This window comes from Nymphaea colorata, chromosome 4 (genome assembly GCF_008831285.2).
Source record: "Nymphaea colorata isolate Beijing-Zhang1983 chromosome 4, ASM883128v2, whole genome shotgun sequence".
Taxonomy (NCBI): domain Eukaryota; kingdom Viridiplantae; phylum Streptophyta; class Magnoliopsida; order Nymphaeales; family Nymphaeaceae; genus Nymphaea; species Nymphaea colorata.
In genome coordinates this window covers 22,184,812-22,204,886 of record NC_045141.1, presented here as the reverse complement: position 1 = coordinate 22,204,886, position 20,075 = coordinate 22,184,812, and the positions used below count along the sequence as shown (strand labels likewise).

The 20,075-nt window shown below is 40.2% G+C and overlaps 3 protein-coding genes across 4 annotated transcripts in view; all 3 read left to right on the top strand.

The window, feature by feature from the left end:
• Nucleotides 1-4,304, top strand: part of LOC116253370 (probable transcription factor KAN2) — a 55,225-nt gene extending 50,921 nt beyond the window's left edge. Inside the window, exon 7 of the mRNA XM_031628155.2 lies at nucleotides 4,070-4,304. The gene's annotated coding sequence lies outside the window, so the exon portion shown is untranslated. The remainder of the gene's footprint in view (nucleotides 1-4,069) is intronic.
• LOC116252632 (probable transcription factor KAN2) lies at nucleotides 128-13,626 on the top strand. 2 transcript variants are annotated; one of them, XR_004172254.2, is made up of 8 exons: nucleotides 128-841; nucleotides 1,126-1,202; nucleotides 1,961-2,006; nucleotides 2,158-2,308; nucleotides 3,498-3,561; nucleotides 3,755-4,289; nucleotides 4,589-4,779; nucleotides 13,313-13,626. XR_004172254.2 is itself a non-coding variant. In XM_031627023.2 (6 exons), exons 1-6 carry the CDS (start codon nucleotides 292-294, stop codon nucleotides 3,845-3,847), a joined length of 981 nt encoding a protein of 326 aa, XP_031482883.1. In that variant the 5' UTR covers nucleotides 128-291; the 3' UTR covers nucleotides 3,848-4,304. The 2 variants fall into 2 exon arrangements, 1 of the variants encoding a protein (XP_031482883.1); XM_031627023.2 differs by lacking the exons at nucleotides 4,589-4,779; nucleotides 13,313-13,626 and having other exon boundaries at nucleotides 3,755-4,304.
• LOC116252631 (uncharacterized) lies at nucleotides 10,298-13,626 on the top strand. The gene has a single exon (XM_031627021.2). It carries the CDS (start codon nucleotides 10,416-10,418, stop codon nucleotides 12,045-12,047), a length of 1,632 nt encoding a protein of 543 aa, XP_031482881.1. The 5' UTR covers nucleotides 10,298-10,415; the 3' UTR covers nucleotides 12,048-13,626.
• Nucleotides 13,627-20,075: the final 6,449 nt, after the last annotated feature.

The following is a 20,075-nucleotide window of genomic DNA, read 5'->3' as shown; positions in this document are numbered from 1 at the left end:
TCTACATCTCTCCGCTGTAGCCGCCGTAAGTGTCATTTTCTTCTATATACTCTTACACCAACTAAGGTGCTCAAGGAATTCAAAAAATTCTCTCTCTCTCTCTCTCTCTCTCTCTCTCTATCCTCTTCCACCCCCACCCCCCCCCCCCCTTCTCTCTCTGATCTCTGTATGTAAAGCGAGAAAAAAAATTTCCTGGAAACCACTTCAACCATCAGTCCGTCACCGGAAAGCCTACCGTCCACAGGCAGAGCAACCAGCACCTGCTGGTTCTATCTCCCTTTGCTCTCATCAATGGAGCTCTCCCACCCACCACCACCTGATTTGTCCCTCCAGATTAGCCCTCCTGAACCCAAAACCGCCTCCACATGGAGGAATGGCTCAAACCCAGATGCTCAGGTGGGCTTCTGGTGCCAGTCACTAGACCCCAATCGGCTTAACCCCATCAAACCAGAAGCCTTCTTCGACCTCTCCCTCGCCTGCCCCACGCTCCCGGAATCCGGCGCCATCCCGGCTAGAGTTTTCCATGATTCCATGGAGCCCAGGGCTTATCATCACTACGCCGGCCATCACTACGTTCACGACTATGGGTTCAGGCCTATAAGAGGTGTCCCCATCTACAATCCGCCCTCCTTTCCCTTCCTTCCCTCCGAGAGCTTCAATCCGACCATCCTGTCGGATTCCTCCACTCCTCCGTATCCATGTCCGGCCGTTGGGACGTTCAGATCGAGGATCGCGGCGAGGTTCCCGGTGAAGCGCAGCCTGCGAGCGCCGCGGATGCGGTGGACGAGCTCGCTCCACGCCCGTTTCGTCCACGCTGTGGAGCTCCTAGGAGGCCATGAGAGTAAGCCAGCCACCGACCTCTCGTTCTGCGGCTATTATATTGATAGTTATCTGCAGCTTGGGTGGACTCCCGTCTCTTGGCGAGCAGCAACAGCCGTAGACGCAGTTGGTGTCCAACGGTTTATTTTTCTGTACAGATGATACATAGAGACCTTATTGTGATCGAGAACCCTTGTTTTTATCTGTTGGTGTCTGATCAGCTTTTTTTCTTCATTATATCTGAGCTGACGATCAAAGTTATTAGTTTTCTTCTTCTAAAATAATTTACTTTCTTTGTTTCGAAAGGAGCAACACCAAAATCTGTTCTCGAGCTCATGGATGTGAAAGATCTCACTCTAGCACATGTGAAAAGCCATTTGCAGGTATCTCACTCTTGCTTGAGCTTCTGGTTGAGCTTTCCTGTGGCTACTGGTACGGTTCTAGCTGCACCGCCAAAAAAAAAAAAAAAAACCTCATGGTTACTCAGGTTTGAGCTGAAAAACATCAAACGGTGGACTGTTAAAAGAGTTGTCTGCTTCCCATAAAACAAAGTAGAGATTCTAAAGCTACGAACATGAAGATTTCAGCATTATTTGTTTCTGCATCTCAAAACCACCTAGAAGCACGGGGATGTTTTGTCTTCTCACTGGGCTTCAGATTTAGGGAAACGAGAAAGAAGCCCCAGGAGAAGGATGGCAAGAGAACAGATAGTGAGATGGCTCTGATCCAAAAAAAACTGAGCAGTCTGAGTCTGAGAAGTGAAAGGTCCAAAATGTGAACGGTTTTCTAGGAGTGTAACAGTTTCAATCATAAAAATATAATGAAGACATGATTAAAAAGGAAAAGAAATTTTCTTGTTTGCTTTTGGGAAGAGAAAAAGTTGGCCATCATTGCACAATGATATATTCCTTCATATGCTGACCAGATATAAACCCATGGTTAACTGAAAGCGAACCACACCGATCGCTCGCGAGCAATTTCTGTTTTCCTTTTCTCTTTCTTGTTCTTCGAAATGTTTCTCAATAAATATTTGATTTGCAGCTCTTGTGGATCTGATAAATGCTCTCTCTCTCTCTCTCTCTCTCTCTCTCTCTCTCTCTATTAAACTAATATTATCGGAATTGGGGTTCTTTTCCTGCAGATGTATAGAACAGTCAAGACTACTGACAAGCCTGCTGTATCGTCAGGCAAGACTTTCTGCATTCTCACATATCGAATTCTTCCTTTAGTTTCTTCTTTTTATTTTTGTCATCTTTTGGGGTGTTCTCCGTAGTGTACATTGTGGTAAATGTGCATGAGAAAGGATCGATGGTAGTCATTTTTTTATTCTTGGTTCAGGACAACAGGAAGGATTTGAAACAGGCCATGGTGGTGAGATCTGTGATGAGCTTCCACCAGGAAACGCGGCGTCAACGGCAGATTACATGAGTTCTAGCACAGCACAGGATCCCCATTTTCTGCATCAAAGTTTATGGAGCAACTCTTCTAGGTGAAACTCCTTCACTCCTTGCCGCATTTCCTTTTTCTGATCTTTTAGTACTTGCAAACCAGACAGAACAAGCCATCCTGCAGAAGACGAGAGAAAGGAAGACGACCATCCTCTTGTTGCACAAAGGTTCTTAAAGAGATAGAAGAAATTAGTGCAAAATAGAACGTTTAAAATTTCCAACCGACTGATTCGTTTCATTGCTTCTTGGTTGGGATCTATGACGTTGGTGTATTCTGCATATTGGTTTATCTAGAGCGCTTTTCTTTTTTTTTCTAGCATTCATCGCAGAAAAGTTTCGGTTGAGTTCACGGCTGCCTTTTCCTTTTCTCTTATGAAAAATAACAACTTACACAAGCAAAAAAAACGTAATGAAGCACACTAGAAAGGCCTGCAAAGTGATTTAATCACTTCGGGAGAGTGCGTAAGAGCTTCTGTTGTCTTCATGAGTGCAGATGATGACAGGCTCATATTTTTTCGATATAAACAAATGAATAAAGTTCTCATCAAGAATTTATTATTTTTCTAGCTTAGGCCATTCAAGAGATGTGCCTTATCCTGACCTCCTCTCGTATTGTGGCCTAGTTTCTTTCCGTAGCATGACTGTAGAATAAATAGGACTGCATGGTGGCGCTAAAATAGGCAAAAGAAAGACCCGAATCGACAAAAGTTTTTGTTTATTAAGCCAATGCTCGTATGGGGAGCACAGGCAGTGACGATGACCAAAAAAGCAAGAATCAAAGAGTCTTGTCTTATCAAGCTTTGGTTCTTTGTGTCCTAGATCATGGCAGCACTCAAATAAGTAAAGGAGGGGACAAATCAGTCATTTTTGGATTCAAGATCAACAAGGTGAGATCTATCCCAGAATGGGAAAATTTCTGTTTATAAAGAATTGCTTTCAAGGAGATGATAAAAAGGGAGGACGCAGCATCCAATAGAGCCACGAAAGCTCAGACTGGGGAAGCTAAAGAGCAAGAGCTTCATACAGCTTCCATGCAATTTCCTGTAATGAACTGATATGAGACTACGGAGACCATCACATGGGGCCTTTTTTGTTAATTTCACTCGGTGCATGATCAAAGCTCAAATCAGTTTAACAGTAAAAGCGATTGCTTTAATTTCTCTTTTGCAGCATCCCTTTTGCTTTGACTGATGGCATCATTCTTTCCCTCTCTTGAATGCTTGTTTGCAGTAGGGGAGCTTGGGTGCACGGTGCAGGTTCAGTGGATTCTCAGTCTAGCATGCCTCCTTTAAAGGTACAAGATTTCTCCCAACCAAGTTATTCGAGGGAAAGCATGAGTCTAGAGACCAACACGCAGAAAAAATGAAAATGGCGAAGTACTTTTCTTATTTAGATGCCGGAGCTGTACGTTTAATATTCTTCATATAGGTCCAACTTTGAATATGGAGCAGTAACTTTTTTACTGAAATTAATATGCATCTTCACAGGAAAAAAGCAGCAGCCCGGAGAGCTCTACCACTATCTCTGGAGCAAACAACAAAAGCCCCAATCTAGAGTTTACTTTGGGAAGACCTGACTGATTCGTTTGGAAAAATTTCATTAATTTCTATGGTTTCTCTATAAGGAAATGAAAGGGAGAGAAGCAAGGTCCAGCACAACAGAGAAAAGAAGAAGAAACGTCATGAAGAGGGGAGAAAGAGAAAGAGAGATGGTTTGCTAATGCTAATGATGGGTTGAGGCTTGTGTATGTGCATGCCCATTTGAAACTTAATGGCCCTAAAAACAAGAAACAAAAAAAAAAGATTTGTGCTTTGATTTTGTGAGAATTTAGTGTTCCTTTCCATGCAAGCATCGAATGGAACGTGCATGAGATATAAAGAAAAGGAAGAAAGACAAAGGGAAGATCAGATCAAACCGTCCCTTCATGATAAAGCGCCTCAAAGCAAGTTCCTTCTTTTCTCTTGGTAATTGTAATCTTTTCAGACAGCTGCAGCAGCTTTACCATTGATAAATAATTATCGGGTATCTTCATTTTAACTCCCTTGCTAGTCATGTTCCCATCTTTATATACATATCTATCTGTAGAGAGAGAGAGAGAGAGAGAGTGTGTGTGTGTGTGGAAAAGAAGAAAAGAATTTGCACGAAAAAGAACGGTGCCTGACTGATGAACGAGCTGATTGATTTGTGTGTGTTTTTTCTCCCGTAAAGAAAGAGAAAAAGCTGGGGAAATGCCTTGCTGATTCATGGTCTCTGTTGTTCAGCACTAATCACTCTCAAGTTTATGCTTATCGCCTCTTTTCGTTCCTCATTCATCGTTTCAGAAGGCGTTCATGCGTCCTACATCTTTCTTCTTATCCATCGGAGCAGAAGCTTCGACCGTACCAGGGCATGACCGCGCTGCAAGGACTTTACGAGCACCACTGCTATGAAAGAAGAAGTCATGCATTGAAAGCATTTGCCGTATGTCGTCCTTATAGGTGTTTGCTTTTTGGCTGTCATTGGAGAGATACAGGTGATCTACACCTCTCTATGGATTTAGTGATTTCATTATTTTAGACTTTCCTTACTTTTTTTAATCATTATAATTATTTTTTTTGACATGCGAATATTAAGTTAATCTGTTCTGTTTTGGTTATCGATTGAAAAAGCCTTGAGCCCATTTCTTATATATATATATATATATATATATATATATATATATATATATATATATATATATATATATATATATATATATATATATGTTCTTTGATATAAGAAAAATGATTCTCAAAATTGTGAGCATCTTCTGCGTCACCATGGTCATGGTATTTTCATTTCTGGGGAACAGTTTTCTCCGTCTCCACGGAAAATGAGAAGATAGGGAGGGTGTTCTGCCACCTACTAAGAATATTGTTTCATTTTTAAAGCATTTATTGCTTCTTTTTCTCTGTTTTTAATTATTGTCTTTTTTTTTTACACCTTCTTGAAAATGCCACATTTCGCAGACATTTATACCTTTGCTTCAGCGTCACATTCCATGCATTTTCGTTATTCATTTCGCTTGCTGGTGTCCATGTTTTCACCATATTAATTCATTATAGTTCCTACGACATCATGCTGCATTGACATTCCAGATGTTATATGACTTCAATCAAAACACTTGAGATCTATAATTACTGACTTGCACTCACCTCTAGCCAACACTGTAAAATTTAACTTTTGAACTTCAAGAGCCTTCCTCCCGTCAAATTCTGGAAGTATTACCCAATAAAGTTCTATCATCTTGCAGCTACAATGTTGGTTGCATTAATGATCACCTTCAATGGTCAATCATTCAACATTTAGACTGCAACTCGTGTGTGTGCCTATATATATATATATATATATATATAGAGAGAGAGAGAGAGAGAGATCCATATGATTGGGCATTCCTCTTTCCTCATTGGATACCCAGTTGCAATTTGGACAGAGATTAAGTTATTTAGGTTGTCAGTAATGATATATAGATATGCGGAAAGTGAGAGAGAGAGAGACAGAGAGAGAGAGAGAGGGAGAGACTGGTAGAGAGAGAGAGAGAGAGAGACTGGTGAGAATTGACCGACTGCAACTTTAGCAAACTGATAGCCCAATTGAGGGACCGCGTGTGCAGCACTGAAACATGAAAAAAGATGAAGAAAAGGGAAAAAGACGTTCGACTTTTGTAGATCGACCACGTGATTGTGTTGTATGGAATTTTCTTGCATGGAGAAGGAGACTTGCAGCGGCCTCGTCGACGAACTCGCCGTGTGCAGTTATGACTTCTTCGTGGATCGCCAGCTACGCGTCAAAATTGTCCATTCATGATTCCTCTGCCACTGCTTACTGCGTATACCTTTAATCGCGAACTGAAAAAGACTTCCATAGGTTGTTGTTTACTACCTTTAGGGCTCAGAAAGTTCAATGCAAGACTGGACATACACATTCATTTTTATCGGTGTATGCAACAATATTAGAACATTTCATCATTTAATGTTTGGAAATCATTCTGGCTCTCATAAAATCTGTATTTATATATATATATATATATATAAAATCGGGCTTAAATTTATGTTTTGTTCGTCCTCAAGATGTGATCAGAAAGGTATAAGGAGGTGTCCTCCTACTGACGTACTTTTGTGTATAAAAACATATTAAAAACTATAAAACAATTATGAAATTAAATTTTTTATCTTAATGCACCAGTGTGTCATGTATTGATGGTGTTATGTACAGTCAGTTTGTGTGTGATTGTCTATGTGTGTGCATGTGCACGTGCTGCGCATATATATTTTTGTGGTTCTATATGTATATAGGTGTGCAAATATGTACACGCGTGTGACCAATAGTTATCATGAATCAGACCTTGTTTCCTTAAAGCTGGACTTGGCTTAAGATGCCAAGAGAAGTATCGATAAGACAGCAGACACGACTTAATTTGATCACTCCAGACTCCCTATTTGAATTCTTCCTGTTGATATCGAAACCATGATGCGACCGTCCTGAAATCAGGCTCTGGAAGAAGTTGGATCTTCATGGGAGTGGGACTAATTTGCTCAAATCTTGCTCGTACTTCAGTTTATTTTCAATATTCATGGCTTCATAGTCCTTAATGCATGCAATGAAAGCATATGTATGGTTCTTATTATGGGAACTGCACACTGCCAACGAATAGGAAAATAAAAGCACATTATAGAGAGAGCCGATAAAATGAGAATGCATAACAAAATGCGAGATCCTCCCACCTGCATAAGCCCATATAGATGTGATGAACAATGAGGTCGTAAGATGGTTTAGGAGGCCCAGATGAAGGGTTACCTTCTTGTTTGGTAGGATAACTTGCAATCTATGAATGTTATTGAGTCTCAGTGGACATGTCGTGGTTGATCGGGCTAGGAGTAGAAGTGCATAATGAAGCAAATCTCATGCTCGATTCCGTAAGTGATATGTAATACTTGAGCTCAAAGTGTACTGTTGTCATTTTTTATGCCAACGCACGACTCATAAGCCTGAAGAGATATTGAGTTCATACTCTTTTTTGAGTAGTGGATTTTAAATCTCTTACTTACCTAAAAGCTGTGAATGTTATTGATTCCATAAGTGGACACAAGTTGGCCATTCTATTCTACGTAAAATTTTTATCTTTTTACATTCCTTCTGGGGATTTGACCACATGGATGTGATGTAAATATTTTTATTCCTTGAGATGTATTGTTTGATCATTAATACTTGAAACGAACAAATGGGTACTCAAATGATTTTAAAGATAGTTGGATTAATACAAATGATTTACCCCTTCTTACGAGATCATTGACATGACATCTCTATCTTATGGCTGCCTGCACATTCATTTTCATCTTTTTACTCGGGCGTTCTAAATCAGTCCACCGGATTACATTATCTCTAAAAACTGGTTCCTTCAGTAAAATAATGAAGTTATTAAAAGTGAGAGTAATGCTCTAAATAAAATGATATTAGCCAGTCTGTGTGCATGTTTCCAACGACATATCGGACTTATCTGTGGTTAAATCAAGAGAAAGATGAATTTTTAAATCTATTACAAATTTACCAGGATAATTTGACAACCGGGTAGATAAAAGGTGTCCATTTGACTCATTGAATAATGGAGTTGCTTAACCAAAAGCGTGAAAAACTGTTGTTTGATTTGTTCAACAATGAGTTGCCAGGATTCACTTGCATGATAATCAAGCATGGTGTTGATTTATCTTTGTGTTCGCTTGAATGGTTCAACTGTTGTTTGAGTTGTTCAACAATGAGTTGCCAGGATTCACTTGCATGATAATCTAGGTGTTGAATTATCTTTGTGTTCGCTTGAATGGTTAGCGGCTTACGCCTGTTATGCCTTCTATCATTAACCTCTTTCAAGTTGCTTTCGTCAAGGGTCGGCGTCTGCAAGACACGGTTGTCCTGGCCAATGAGGTTGTTCACTTTCTTTACTGTCTACGGCTTCCTTCATTCATCCTTAAGTTGGACATCTTTAAAGTCTTTGACTCGGTTAGTTGGGAGTTTCTTTCTGACCTCCTCACCTGTCTTGCTTTTGGTCCATCGTTTAGACAGTGGATCATGTCGCTTGTCATTGGGGCCCAGCTTGCAGTTTCCTTTAATGGAAAGTGTGGCGATTTCTTCTGTCTCGGGCGTGGCTTCCGTCAAAGTTGCCCGTTATCGTCCTTGCTTTTCAACTTGATTGCTGAGAGCTTTTCTGCGCTTTTTCATCATGCAACGGTCGTTGGCTTCCTCACACTTCATTCGCTCTCCCACTTACAAACATTTTCCACCCTTCAGTATGCTGACGACTTTCTCTTGTTCAGCAATGCTTCCCGCCAACAAATTGTGAGAACGTGGCTCATCCTTCGGGTTTTCAAGCTCATCTCGGGTCTTTCTATCAATTTCGCCAAATGTCATCTTTCCCTCATTCATGCGGATTCGACCACGGTACTTCTCGTGGAAGCTTGCTTTGGGTGTAAGGCTACTAGTCTTTCCATGGAATATTTGGGCCTTCAGATTACGTTGTCGCCTCCTGCACCCTCCTTTTGGAATGGAATGGAGTAGAAGCTTAATGATCGCCTTCAGTGTTGGCAGGGAAAGCTACTTTCTCTTTAGGCCGTATTACTCTAGCTAAGCATTGTCTTGCGCCTTTGTCCCTCCATGCTCTGGCTATCTTTTGGCCTCCTGTGGCTGTTTTGAGTAGGTTTAATAAGTTCATTCATAAGTTTATTTTAATGGTGATAGACCTTCGGATCGCCTAGCACATTGACATGTGGTTGCCTTTCCGCGTCTTCTTGGGAGTGCTGGGGTTACCAATCTTAGTTGGGCTTGCGAGTATTCTCTGTGTTCTTGGTGGTGACAGTTAGCAACTGAGCATTCTCCCAGCACTCAATTCATTAGTTCCAAATTTGACTTGCCTTCCCCTAGCGTCTGGAATAATTCTATCTCTCACACCTCCCCCTCTCACTTTTGGTGCGACATGCTTTTTGTCTTTCCTCTTTTCTTCCGTCTTGCTAACCTCTCATCGTCCGCGTCCTCATCCTGACCTCTTTCGCCTACCTGTGAGTTCATTTTTTCTTCTTGCTACCTGGTCTCCTTTGGTCCTTCTGTCGCGTCGCTCCCACCCTGTTCCCTTTGGTCTCCTGGCCCATCTCCTCGTGCCATTGTTTTTGACTGGCTTCTCCTTTCTGCTCATATCAACACTTTTGACTACCTACAATGCCTTGACATCAGTTTGGTTAACCAGTGTCACTTATGTCTTGTCGCGACTGAGTCTCGGTCCACATTTTTACTTCTTGCCATTTTTTTTCTAGTGTCTTTGCTTCTATCTGGCATTTCCTTATTATTAGTCTTTTAAATCCACCATCCATTTGTATTCTTTCCCTCTTTTGTCCTTCCCCCCACCTATCTGCTTTTTGTGGTCATGTCTCAAGGTCGTGGCTTATTTCAGTTTGGTGGCGCATTTGGGATGAGCGCAACAATAGGGTCTTCAGGGGCACCTTCTCTTTGCCAGATTCTGTGGCTCGTATTGTGCAAGGGGATGTCCAGTTTGTCATTCGATTGAAGCGTCGCTGCCCGTTTGCGGCAGGGTGATTGTGCCGCTCCGTTTTTCTTCTCTCACCCCGACTCTCTTATTTTTCTGTGCATTGTATTGTATATTTCTTCTTCCTGCTTCTGTTTTTGCGGTTTGTTTTTTTTTTGCAGATTTTTTTTTTTACATAAGAAACATTTTGTCTCCAAATTTTGTTATATATTTCTATTTTATCGGTTATTTCTCATATTCAAAATACACCAATGACTATAAGTGAAGAACCATGGTCTCATATCCAAAAAAAAATCATGAGATCCGGTATTCAGATAACAAAGGCGATAATTGAAAAAGACATATATATTTTCTCCCTCACACACACATATATTCAAATACACCAAATAATGATAAGTGAACAACCATGGTCTCATATCCAAAAATGAAATCATAAGATCCGGTATCCAGATCTTATTATATAAACCACATCCATAGATTTTTCAAGATTTACGGTCGAGATCATCCAAAAAGCTCCCCGTTCATCACCTCTGTCTCCCTCTGCGGGGATCCTTACAGTTTTTATAGATTTGCAATGAAAACCCTCCCGCCCTCTTTTCTATATGTCGGTCGCTGCGGAAATGGGTTTCCCTCCTACTCTTAACACAGACGCAGAGGAAAGAACGACGGAAGAAGATGAGGGCGAATCAAAAGCACACGCAGAGAAGGCCAGGTCAATTGCAGAGCGCAAATTTAACGGATGTTCCCTCAAATCGGCGCTGAGGCACGCCAGGAGGGCGGAGAAGCTCTGCCCCCAACTTCCCGGCATCGCTCAACTCGTGACCTCCTTCAGGGTCCACCTTGCCGCCTCTGCCACCATCGCCGGCGATCCAGACTGGTACGCCATACTCCAGGTGACCCCCTTCTCCCCCCTCGACGCCATCAAGTCACAGTACCGAAAGCTCGCCTTCATCCTCCATCCGGATAAGAACAAATGCTTGGGCTCTGAGGAGGCCTTCAAATTGGTGGGCCAGGCGTGGTCCGTCCTCTCCGATCGTAACCGGAGGCGGATTTACGACCTCAAACGTCGAATCGAGCTCGAGTTCCAGACCACCCATGATCTCTCCCAGCCGGTGGACACCTTCTGGACGGCCTGCACCACCTGCAGGCTGCTCCACGAGTTCGAGCGGAAATATATCGGCCGGAAACTAGTCTGCCCAAATTGCAAGAAGGACTTCACGGCCGAAGAATTCCAGTCTAGGGAAGAGAATGCTGGGTCCCAAGGAAGGAAGAAGCCCAAGGAGGGAGATGGGCTTGGAGGGAAAAACACGTCGTCTTCGAATTTGGATTCTTTGACGCACCGCCAATCAGCGAAGAGTAGCTTAGGGAGTGATAAACATGATTTGGGTGTCAAATTTGATTGGAGCAACATTAGGCGTTCAGTTCGCGCAAAGCGTAAAAGAAAGAGGGGACTAGATGAGGGTCAATTTGCAGGAGGCAATGGCACTAGGCCGAAGATGGGCCGTCATGGCTGTGATGATGGTGGCAAGCCTGATTCGAAGTTGGTGGCAATGCGAGTGGAGGATTCAGATTTCTATGATTTCGATCAGGATAGGACAGAACGGAGCTTTAAGAAGGGTCAGGTGTGGGCAGTATATGACGATGACGATGGAATGCCCCGGCACTACGGACTGATTGATGAAGTTGTTTCACTGGATCCATTCAGGTTGCAGATGAGTTGGTTGGACTTGCAGAACAATGGGGACAAGACTCTCGTTTGTTGGGAAAGCTACGGGTTTCACGTCACCTGCGGGCACTTCAAGGTTGCAAAGAAGACGGATGTCGAATCTGTGAATATCTTCTCGCATGTCGTGGATTGTGAAAGGATTGCAAAGGAGATTTACCTCGTCTATCCGGTTAAAGGCTCGGTGTGGGCACTTTACAGTGATGCGACATTGGATAGAGATGAGAATTCCTCGCCGGAAGATAGAAGGGGTTATGACATTGTTGTGTTCCTGACGAACTTTACGGAGGTTCACGGATTAAGCATGGCGTACTTGGAGAGAGCTGAAGGGTTCAAAACTGTGTTCAAGAGAAGAGAAATTGGTCCTCATGCAATTCAGTTTCTTGGTAAAGATGAAATTCAGAGAATATCTCATCAAATTCCTGCTAGGAAGCTTTCAGGCACCGAGCACTCAGCTTTGCCAAAGGAAAGCTGTTGGGAGCTTGATCCAGCTTCAGTTTCAGTTGTTTAGCTTTCTTTGCTTGAATTTCTGTTGAAGATGGCAAGTTGCTAAGACACAGGATTTTGCGTTTGCTGATTGTGAACCTCAAAGGCGAACTTAGTGGACTGACTTAAATGCTGGGATTTTTAGTTAACAGTGGATCCCGTTGTACAATGTTTAGGGCTACTTAGACCTGGTCCGCAGAAATCCTGATTATAATCTTTTGGAATGCTCAAGTATAGGAACAGAGTACATTATCTCATCTTTTGGAGGCCTAATCATGTCAAGAGGTGCATTTCGACGAACCTTGGCTTTTGGGTTCAGTGGTGACAGCTTATACAGGATATGAGATAGCTGGTACCTTGGTGCTTTTTAAAGTAATCACTTGATAACTCTGTATCATCTCGGTCTCCGCTGCTAAGCAGGCATCAGGGTATAGTAATGGATGTTAGTTCACTTTTGTCTCCTGAGAGAATCTATCTGTTCCAACCAATTAATGATCCATCAATCTAAATTTTGACGCATCATGTGCACGTTCCTTATAAATGCATGTAGTTTATTATCATATAATTATTGAATGGCGTTTACTCACGTTTTGCTATAGGTTCTTGTTTTATGTTAATTATCGACCTTTATTTACTAGTTGTACCATATTGATGAATTTGTGCATCATTTTGTAGCCTTTCCAGAGGTGTTAACGTAGTTCAAATTTATGCTATTATAAGCACTAAAGATTCTTTCTCTGTTCTGAAAGGGTTTCCACTGGTTCTTGATATTCTGGAAGCAAAAAGGTTTTCTATTCTCTATTTATCTGCTCAGGAGTTACCTGTGATTCTTGATGATCTCCCACCTCATCTGCGTTTGTAACTCTTTTGATTAATGTGGCCGCTAAGATTTTCTCATGAATCGTGAGGCCCATGGGTAGGGACACTTTCTTGTTTGTGGTTTCTTTTCTAATCAGAAAAATCCTTCAATCAGATTGGGGTGTTTCGTCAAGGAACTTCCTTTTTAAATTAAATAGTTACCTGAAGCAATGTGTGAAGTACAAGCATTGAAATTTTCTGGAAGCTGACATGGACATGCAGAGGGAGCTGCGTGAAAATAATCATATTCTCGTATGGTCAGAGAATGGTGAATGATCAACAGCATGGGAAGGGATATTGCACTGGCTAGGAACTGTAAAATGATTGGAAGAGATTGGGGAGTGGACGCTAATACCAATATGAGTGGATTCAGAGTACTGAAAAATGATAATTTCCCCAGATTTTGTTTAAGCTACCTCCTTTGATTTGCAGATTGAGGCTCCTCAAACACTTTTTGATCATGAACTTCTGATGTGGCCCATTGCATTGAGCCACTTAGGGAAAAGTGAGTTGGTGGACATGACTCCTCGATGTTAGAAAAATGAAGATGACAAGAAGTGCTATTGTTGGTTCCAGAAGTGGGAGACGCTGAGGCCTTGGGCCCCTGGAAGTGTCAAACTGACATTTCCTTGTAATGTGTATTTGTTCTTCTTGTGCGTCCAATATTGAGATCATGGTTGAACACCAATACTTGATAGACAATTGAACCGGTCTGGTATGCCAGGCATATTATTTTGCTAGCTTTATCTATTTCTTGTTATAATGCTTCTTTTCTGTGTACTTGTATTCCTTTGTAAACTTGTCTTAGGTCTATTTGCATTTGTCGCCATCAATTAGCCTGTCAACTGCATCCATGTGACCTTTATACTGGTGCAGTGCATTTTTTATTTAACCACTTTGACTGTGGTGTTTTCTGTTTGTCATTTGTGGAGAAGGATTCACAGTTTATCTTGGTAATCAGGTCCTTTGGACACTTTGCAGCTCTATGTATATTTCCCAGTCCATTTAAGGATGCAAACTCCACCTTTCCCCAGCTATCAGTGGCACCGGACTGTTGTATCTAAAATTATTTTGATGCATGGGATGCCCATAAAGACTTCCACATTTTGTTTCCCCGATCCATCTGTTTTTTCTTCTCAGAGATGACACTTGAAACCATAGGTGTCTTAATGTACTACCTTCCTCTATCACGTATGCATATTCAGCAGCTTTGTTTGGTAGGCATGTACATTGGAATAGTTCCAATACTTGCATAGTTCCCATAGTTGACTTAACTAACTGGCAGCATCTGATCCAGGTTTTGTTTGTCCGTATACAATGATTCAATGACATTGTGCTTGGTACCCCTATGGACAAACTAACTGCTGATATTTGGCAATCATGGTCTTACTCTGTTTATGGGTCTTGTCTGAGTCCACAGAAGGGAGATGCTTATGAAAATCGAAAGGAGAACCATACCTCTGGGACTTAAACCTCACGCTGCAATATTTTTCCTTTCCTTTTCCCCTTTTGGGGTTCCCACCAAGCCAGAACTTTAATCTTCTTCTCAAGACAAGAGATGACACATTATTTTTTTTCTGGATATGTTTTGATTTCTTTGTACACTTATTCCCTTCCAAGCTCCAAGAGTGGATACTGTTTTCTTATGATGGTTACAGTGTCCTTAATGATGAATCACATATAGACTTGGAAAATCTGTCAACCTAATTGTGCGGATTGATTGAAGTATCGGTATCTTCTCTTGGCTGTGTTCTAGATAACATCATTGGACTGTGCATCTAATAGAAACATGCAAGGGAACCCAAGAAACTAGTACAATTTGGGGGCACCCGACGAGTAGACAACTGGTCATGAGTTTTTACCCCATTTTGGCCCTTTGCTGGATCGAAGCTCTTGTTTTAGTAAGTTTTTGAACTTCATGAGGCTTTCATTAAACTTTATGCTACTAAGGAGGTAACTGTGATTATGGCAGGCTAAACCAACATTACATGGCAAGGGGGAATGGCTTCTTCATTTTCAAGTTAAAGAAAAAGAGGAGGGGTTATTTTTTTGAAACATGATCTCTGCCTGCATGGAAGTTATTTAGAACTACTTTCAGTTTATGAAATTTTGCAAACCAGTCCGTCCATCTCATTTGACCATTATGTACTCATGTCATAGGACGCGTTTGTTTACTGGTGAGAACCTGTCTTAGACAATAAAATTAAGCCAGCTTGTCTCATTTTCAGAAAACAGAATCAAACACAGTTTGCATACACTTATCCCAGGTCTCTGCTTAATCCTTCACCGTCCAGCTAAAGCGTTTGTTTTAGAAAATAGCTTCCCTTTTTGTCCTAGGCTCCTCTGTTCGCCTTTCTTGGCGAGACACTTTCTTCTTTTTCTTCTTCTTCCTTCTCGGTTTTCCCTTCTGCTTCATCGCGGCCAACAGGGATTCTTACAAATAAATTTTTGCTTTTACCTCTTCTTCTCCTATAAGCACAAATAATGTCGGGTTTTTTCAACAAGTCATAAACCATCGATGGGCTCCATCCTGTTATGGTACCTTAACTCTTCTTCTTCGTCAAATAGTCACTGCAACTTTTGTTGTATTTAAGTCAATACGGCCATAGATGACCTTTGAGTTAAGGCCTACTGCTTCATCAAATGCTTCTACAGAGTTATATGAAAGCAGGTGGGAACCATGGATGAACGAAAGCATATGGGTGGTGGTTAGTTGACACTCTTAGATTATTGTTTCATTTTAGTTTGTAGTAAATATGGCGTATCCATTAATGTAGCCAAGGAACATATTTATGATCTGCATATTTCAATGTGGCCCAAGGCTTGATGACCGAATATATTGGACCAAACATTTATAAGAGTCTGAACGCAGGGGCCACGAAAATTTGCCTTAATGATTTTTTGAGATCTCCATTGTTTGAGAGATAATGAACAGTTTCAAAAAAATGTGTTCACTTGATTCAAGCCTGAGAAAAAAGGGTCTCATTGGCTGCTGTGTCTACAAAATACTTGACCTAATAAAAGATATTATCAAGTTGGAAGAACATAAAAAGCTTGTTCTAAATAAGCAGAAGCATGGTGTAACTGGGCAGCAAGGTGGCTTGCATTTAATGTATCCAAGGTTCGAATTTCATTGCCGCGTTGTGTCACTTTTTTGGATTGCAAACGGTTGTAAGCATAATATTCAAGTTGAAAAATGGATTTTAGGTATATCAAGCCCTTAAAGGAAGTCGGAACCTTAGAAGCATAAGGGTATTTAGCCTTCAGACATTGAAAAAATAAATTATTTAAATAAATAATTTTTTTATGAATATATCAGTAACACAGTTTTCATCGCGGCACTTTGGTCATTATGTTAATAATTCATGCCCTAATTTCCAATTTTTTTTCCTTTTCATTACTTACAAATAAACACCAGCATAATGTTCGAGACAGTGTGTCCACTTCAAACAAACGCGGTGGCAAAAAATACATGGCCTCAAACCTCACGTCTTACCAACTCACTGTTTCAAACAAGTCACTCGATCCAGAGTGGGTTCCTCCGAGTTAAAAATTAATAAATAAATAAAATAAAATAAAATAAATATAAAGGAAAGGCAAGAAGCCACATGGGATTTTCTCATGAAGCAGAAATAAGTTAGGAATGTGTTTGCAAATTAAAGACTAGGGGTTGGACTTTGGACTTTTAGTTGGAAGAAGTAGCGACCCCCTAAACCTTCCTCTTCCACCGGCCTATGTGGGCAACTGTCCGCACGGACCCACATTATTATTATTGTTATTATTATTTTTATGTCCAGCACAAATGAAAAGGCCAAAGCACTCGTACCAAATCCCAGAACTTATTTAATATCAAGTTCGGGTAAAATCTATTATTGTTTCTATTTTCAAATAAATAAATAAATAAATAGCATATAATCAATTAAAATAGAGAACATTTGAAATACTAAAAAATTTAATAACGAATAATGTGTCGCACTCTGATATGTGCACATGAATCAAGCTAGTATGCTATGGTTTTGATCAGAACTAGTGGCGGTTTTTTTAAAAAAAATTAAGTTTAAATTTTAGAAAATTTTACTTGTCTTATATAAAAATTTTGAAAAAAAAATCTAATTTCACCCCTGATCAAAATGAACCAATTGCAGCCAATTCAGACAGTGGGTAATAAATTTACTTTTTCGTATGAGGTTTAAGAAACACTTAAATTATTATCTTATTGACATGTTTAATCTTTAGAATAAATAAATTCATGTGACACTGACAAAATATCTCACTGTCAAACACAGGAGAAAAACAAATTATGTGTCATATGTGGGGGTGTTTGGATGACGTGCTGAAACTAGGCTTTGGGAGATAAAACCTGGTTTCGCCCTCAAATAGGATTTCGGTTTTTGAGTTTCTTGAAAAATCTGCCTTCCGCTATGCCAATTTTACAAAACTGGTTTTCTAAACCCGTCAAGTCATCAAAGTTCAAACCCCGTTGAACCTCGTCGACTGATAATTACGTGTGGGTCAAGCCCGGACGAAAGCTACGGGTATATTTATAACGGTTGAAAAAGTAGGTCCATTTTTAACGTGAAATTCACAAGATAGAAAGTTAATTTTCCGACGAGTTGCTTTTTTTTTTTGCCCTTTTCCGGTCGCGAAATATTTATCCCGGCCGATGGATGGAGCACAAAGATCCATTAAATGGGGAAAGAAGCCGAACGGGTAGTTGAATCTAGTGGACCAGCTGTGCGCTCCACGGAACCTAATCCGGCCGTCCAAATGCTTGATTAACGGCTGACAACGACGCTCGTCGTCTCCGGCAACCGGTGGAACCAATGTCACCTGGGTGCATTTCTCAGGAGCTCGCACCCGCGGGTGCGTTGCGGGTGCGGGTTCGGGTGCGCTCCAGGTGCGCACCCAAACCGCACCCAAACCGCACCCCGATGATGAGGCGCACCCAAACCGCACCCAGAAGAGTTGGATCAAGTTCGTGTATGGTTTGGATCTGAATATGATTTCGGGATGAAACCAGATTAAAAATCCACAAAATCAAATCTCCATCGGCCGTTGCATCTAATTTAATACATCTATAGATATATTATATGTTCTCTTTTCTCTTTCAAAAAAAACGATACAGGACTAAAGAATGGTGGCTTTGATAAAACGATCTGTTTGCCTTTTTTTCAAATATTTCTTTTTTGATTTTTTCCCACTATCATAAAAATGTATAATTTTAATTGTGTTATTTAATTTTTACGAAAAATTAATAATAATAATAATAATAATATTAATATTAATAAAATATCTTCACCGTACCGCCGCACCTAATTTTTTTGAGATGTGCCGCACCGGCACCGGCACCGGCACCTGCACCCCGCATTCAGGTGACATAGGGTGGAACATTAGAGTCCTCATCAAAATTATAACATTTTCAGCTAATAACGTGGATCTTTCGAAAGGACTGTCATATTATTCTGTTTTTAGCATCTTAAAATGACATAACAATTATGCTTCAACTTTTTCAGTGCTTTTTAACGTTAACGTTTTATAAATATGAAATGGATACTGACAGCCTACCAATCTCTACCTTGTCCCAAACCTTCATTTTTCTCCTTCGTTTAAAAGCATTGTAATAGTTTTAAGTATTCCAACAATTTTATTGAGTTTCTTTAACTTAAAGATAGATTATTCGGGTTTCGGTTTGATTACTGCATAAAATTGTCAAAGGCCATTATAAGCACTTTGTAATGGGAACAGGCATGTCTAATTCCCAAAACAAAATATCTATATATATAGTGTTGATGCCAAGGGTGGACTCATAAATTTTTTATGAGGAAAGCCGAATTAAAGTTTCTAAATTTTGATTGGAACTCAAATATCATTTTCTAAAAATTTTATATAAAACAAGTGAAATTTTATAAAATTTACATGTAATTTTTTTTAAAGTGAGGCCTTGTGTTTGAAGTTGAAAGAGGTATAGAGTTTGACATTGAGAGTATATAACCAAGCTTGTGTTTGATATATTCAATATTGTATAAAATGGTGTGTTTCAGGACATCCTCAAACTCAATAATATGGATGTATTACATGTTCAAAACTACAACAGAATTGAGGTCAAAATGAGGGGCGACTTTAAATGCATGATCACTGTGAATCTGAGAGTCACTCAATCTAAGGGAAAGAGTCCAACTTCCTTATAAAATTTCTCAAATTTCCCTCTAACAAAACTTGGGAACGTATCTTCCCATGTCCATGACATAACATGGAAAATCAGAGGAGGGAGTCGTGGAAGTGTTTCTAATTGCGGTGAAATAGTTTTATAGAATGTGCTTTAATTCTTTTCATTTATGAACCGTATATTTGTGAATTATTTTGTATAAACTGAAGTGGTTGCTTGTTAATTTTTCCAATATCAAGTAGTTATTTATAAATACATCAAACGTTGAATTATTTTTTTTACAAACCTCTATTTAAATACTTACGTCAGCTGTGTAATATAACTATATTACCAGGTAATGCTCCAATAATTGGAGCAGTAAATGCGAAACCTAATCAAAAAGTCAAATAGCAAAATACATCATCAATATGATGCCATGGATGTGTTCAGTTAGATAAGTTGCATTGGCTCAAAGCAATTTAAAGATCTTAATATGATTCCGTGGACGTGTTTAGCTAGATAAGTTGCATTAATCAAGGGGTTAGCCCAACGGCCGGGGTGGGAGCCGGTACACGGTCTGTTCTCATTTTGAATTCTCGTGACATCGTGCATCAAACGATGAGTCAAGGGTTGGGTGGAAGCTTAGTATTCTTTTGGGTAACGAAAAACCTTGTTGGCCCAAAAATAGATAAGTTGCTTCGGTTCACAGTATTTTAAGATCTTGGCCGGCTCTAGATTAAGCGAAATTCATGAAAAGAAACAAGTTTCAAAAAAAAAGAAGACATTACAAAATCCTAAAATCTGGGCAAAATAAAAATTCACCATTCAACTTTTGAAAACTAATGTCCTTGCAAAAAACTTATTTATGTGTGAGCAAGAGTTGACCTACCAGCCTTCACTTTCATCTATTACATGGACCTTTGAGTCTTGGAAGAACTTATTCACATTAACTAGATTGAAAATATTTATTAAGTCGCAATTAAGGCATGGCATCGAGCCAGGCCTAGCTGGCCCAAATCCTTTGGCGGCAGCACAAGCCTGACCCGCTTA

Bases quoted from the DNA above. Each gene is read 5' to 3' on its own strand.
- LOC116252631 (XM_031627021.2), top strand. From the start codon at position 10,416: ATGTCGGTCGCTGCGGAAATGGGTTTCCCTCCTACTCTTAACACAGAC.
- LOC116252632 (XM_031627023.2), top strand. From the start codon at position 292: ATGGAGCTCTCCCACCCACCACCACCTGATTTGTCCCTCCAGATTAGC. The intron at 2,007-2,157 runs GCAAGACTTTCT...TTCTTGGTTCAG, and splicing joins CAAGCCTGCTGTATCGTCAG to GACAACAGGAAGGATTTGAA. The intron at 3,562-3,754 runs GTACAAGATTTC...GCATCTTCACAG, and splicing joins CTAGCATGCCTCCTTTAAAG to GAAAAAAGCAGCAGCCCGGA.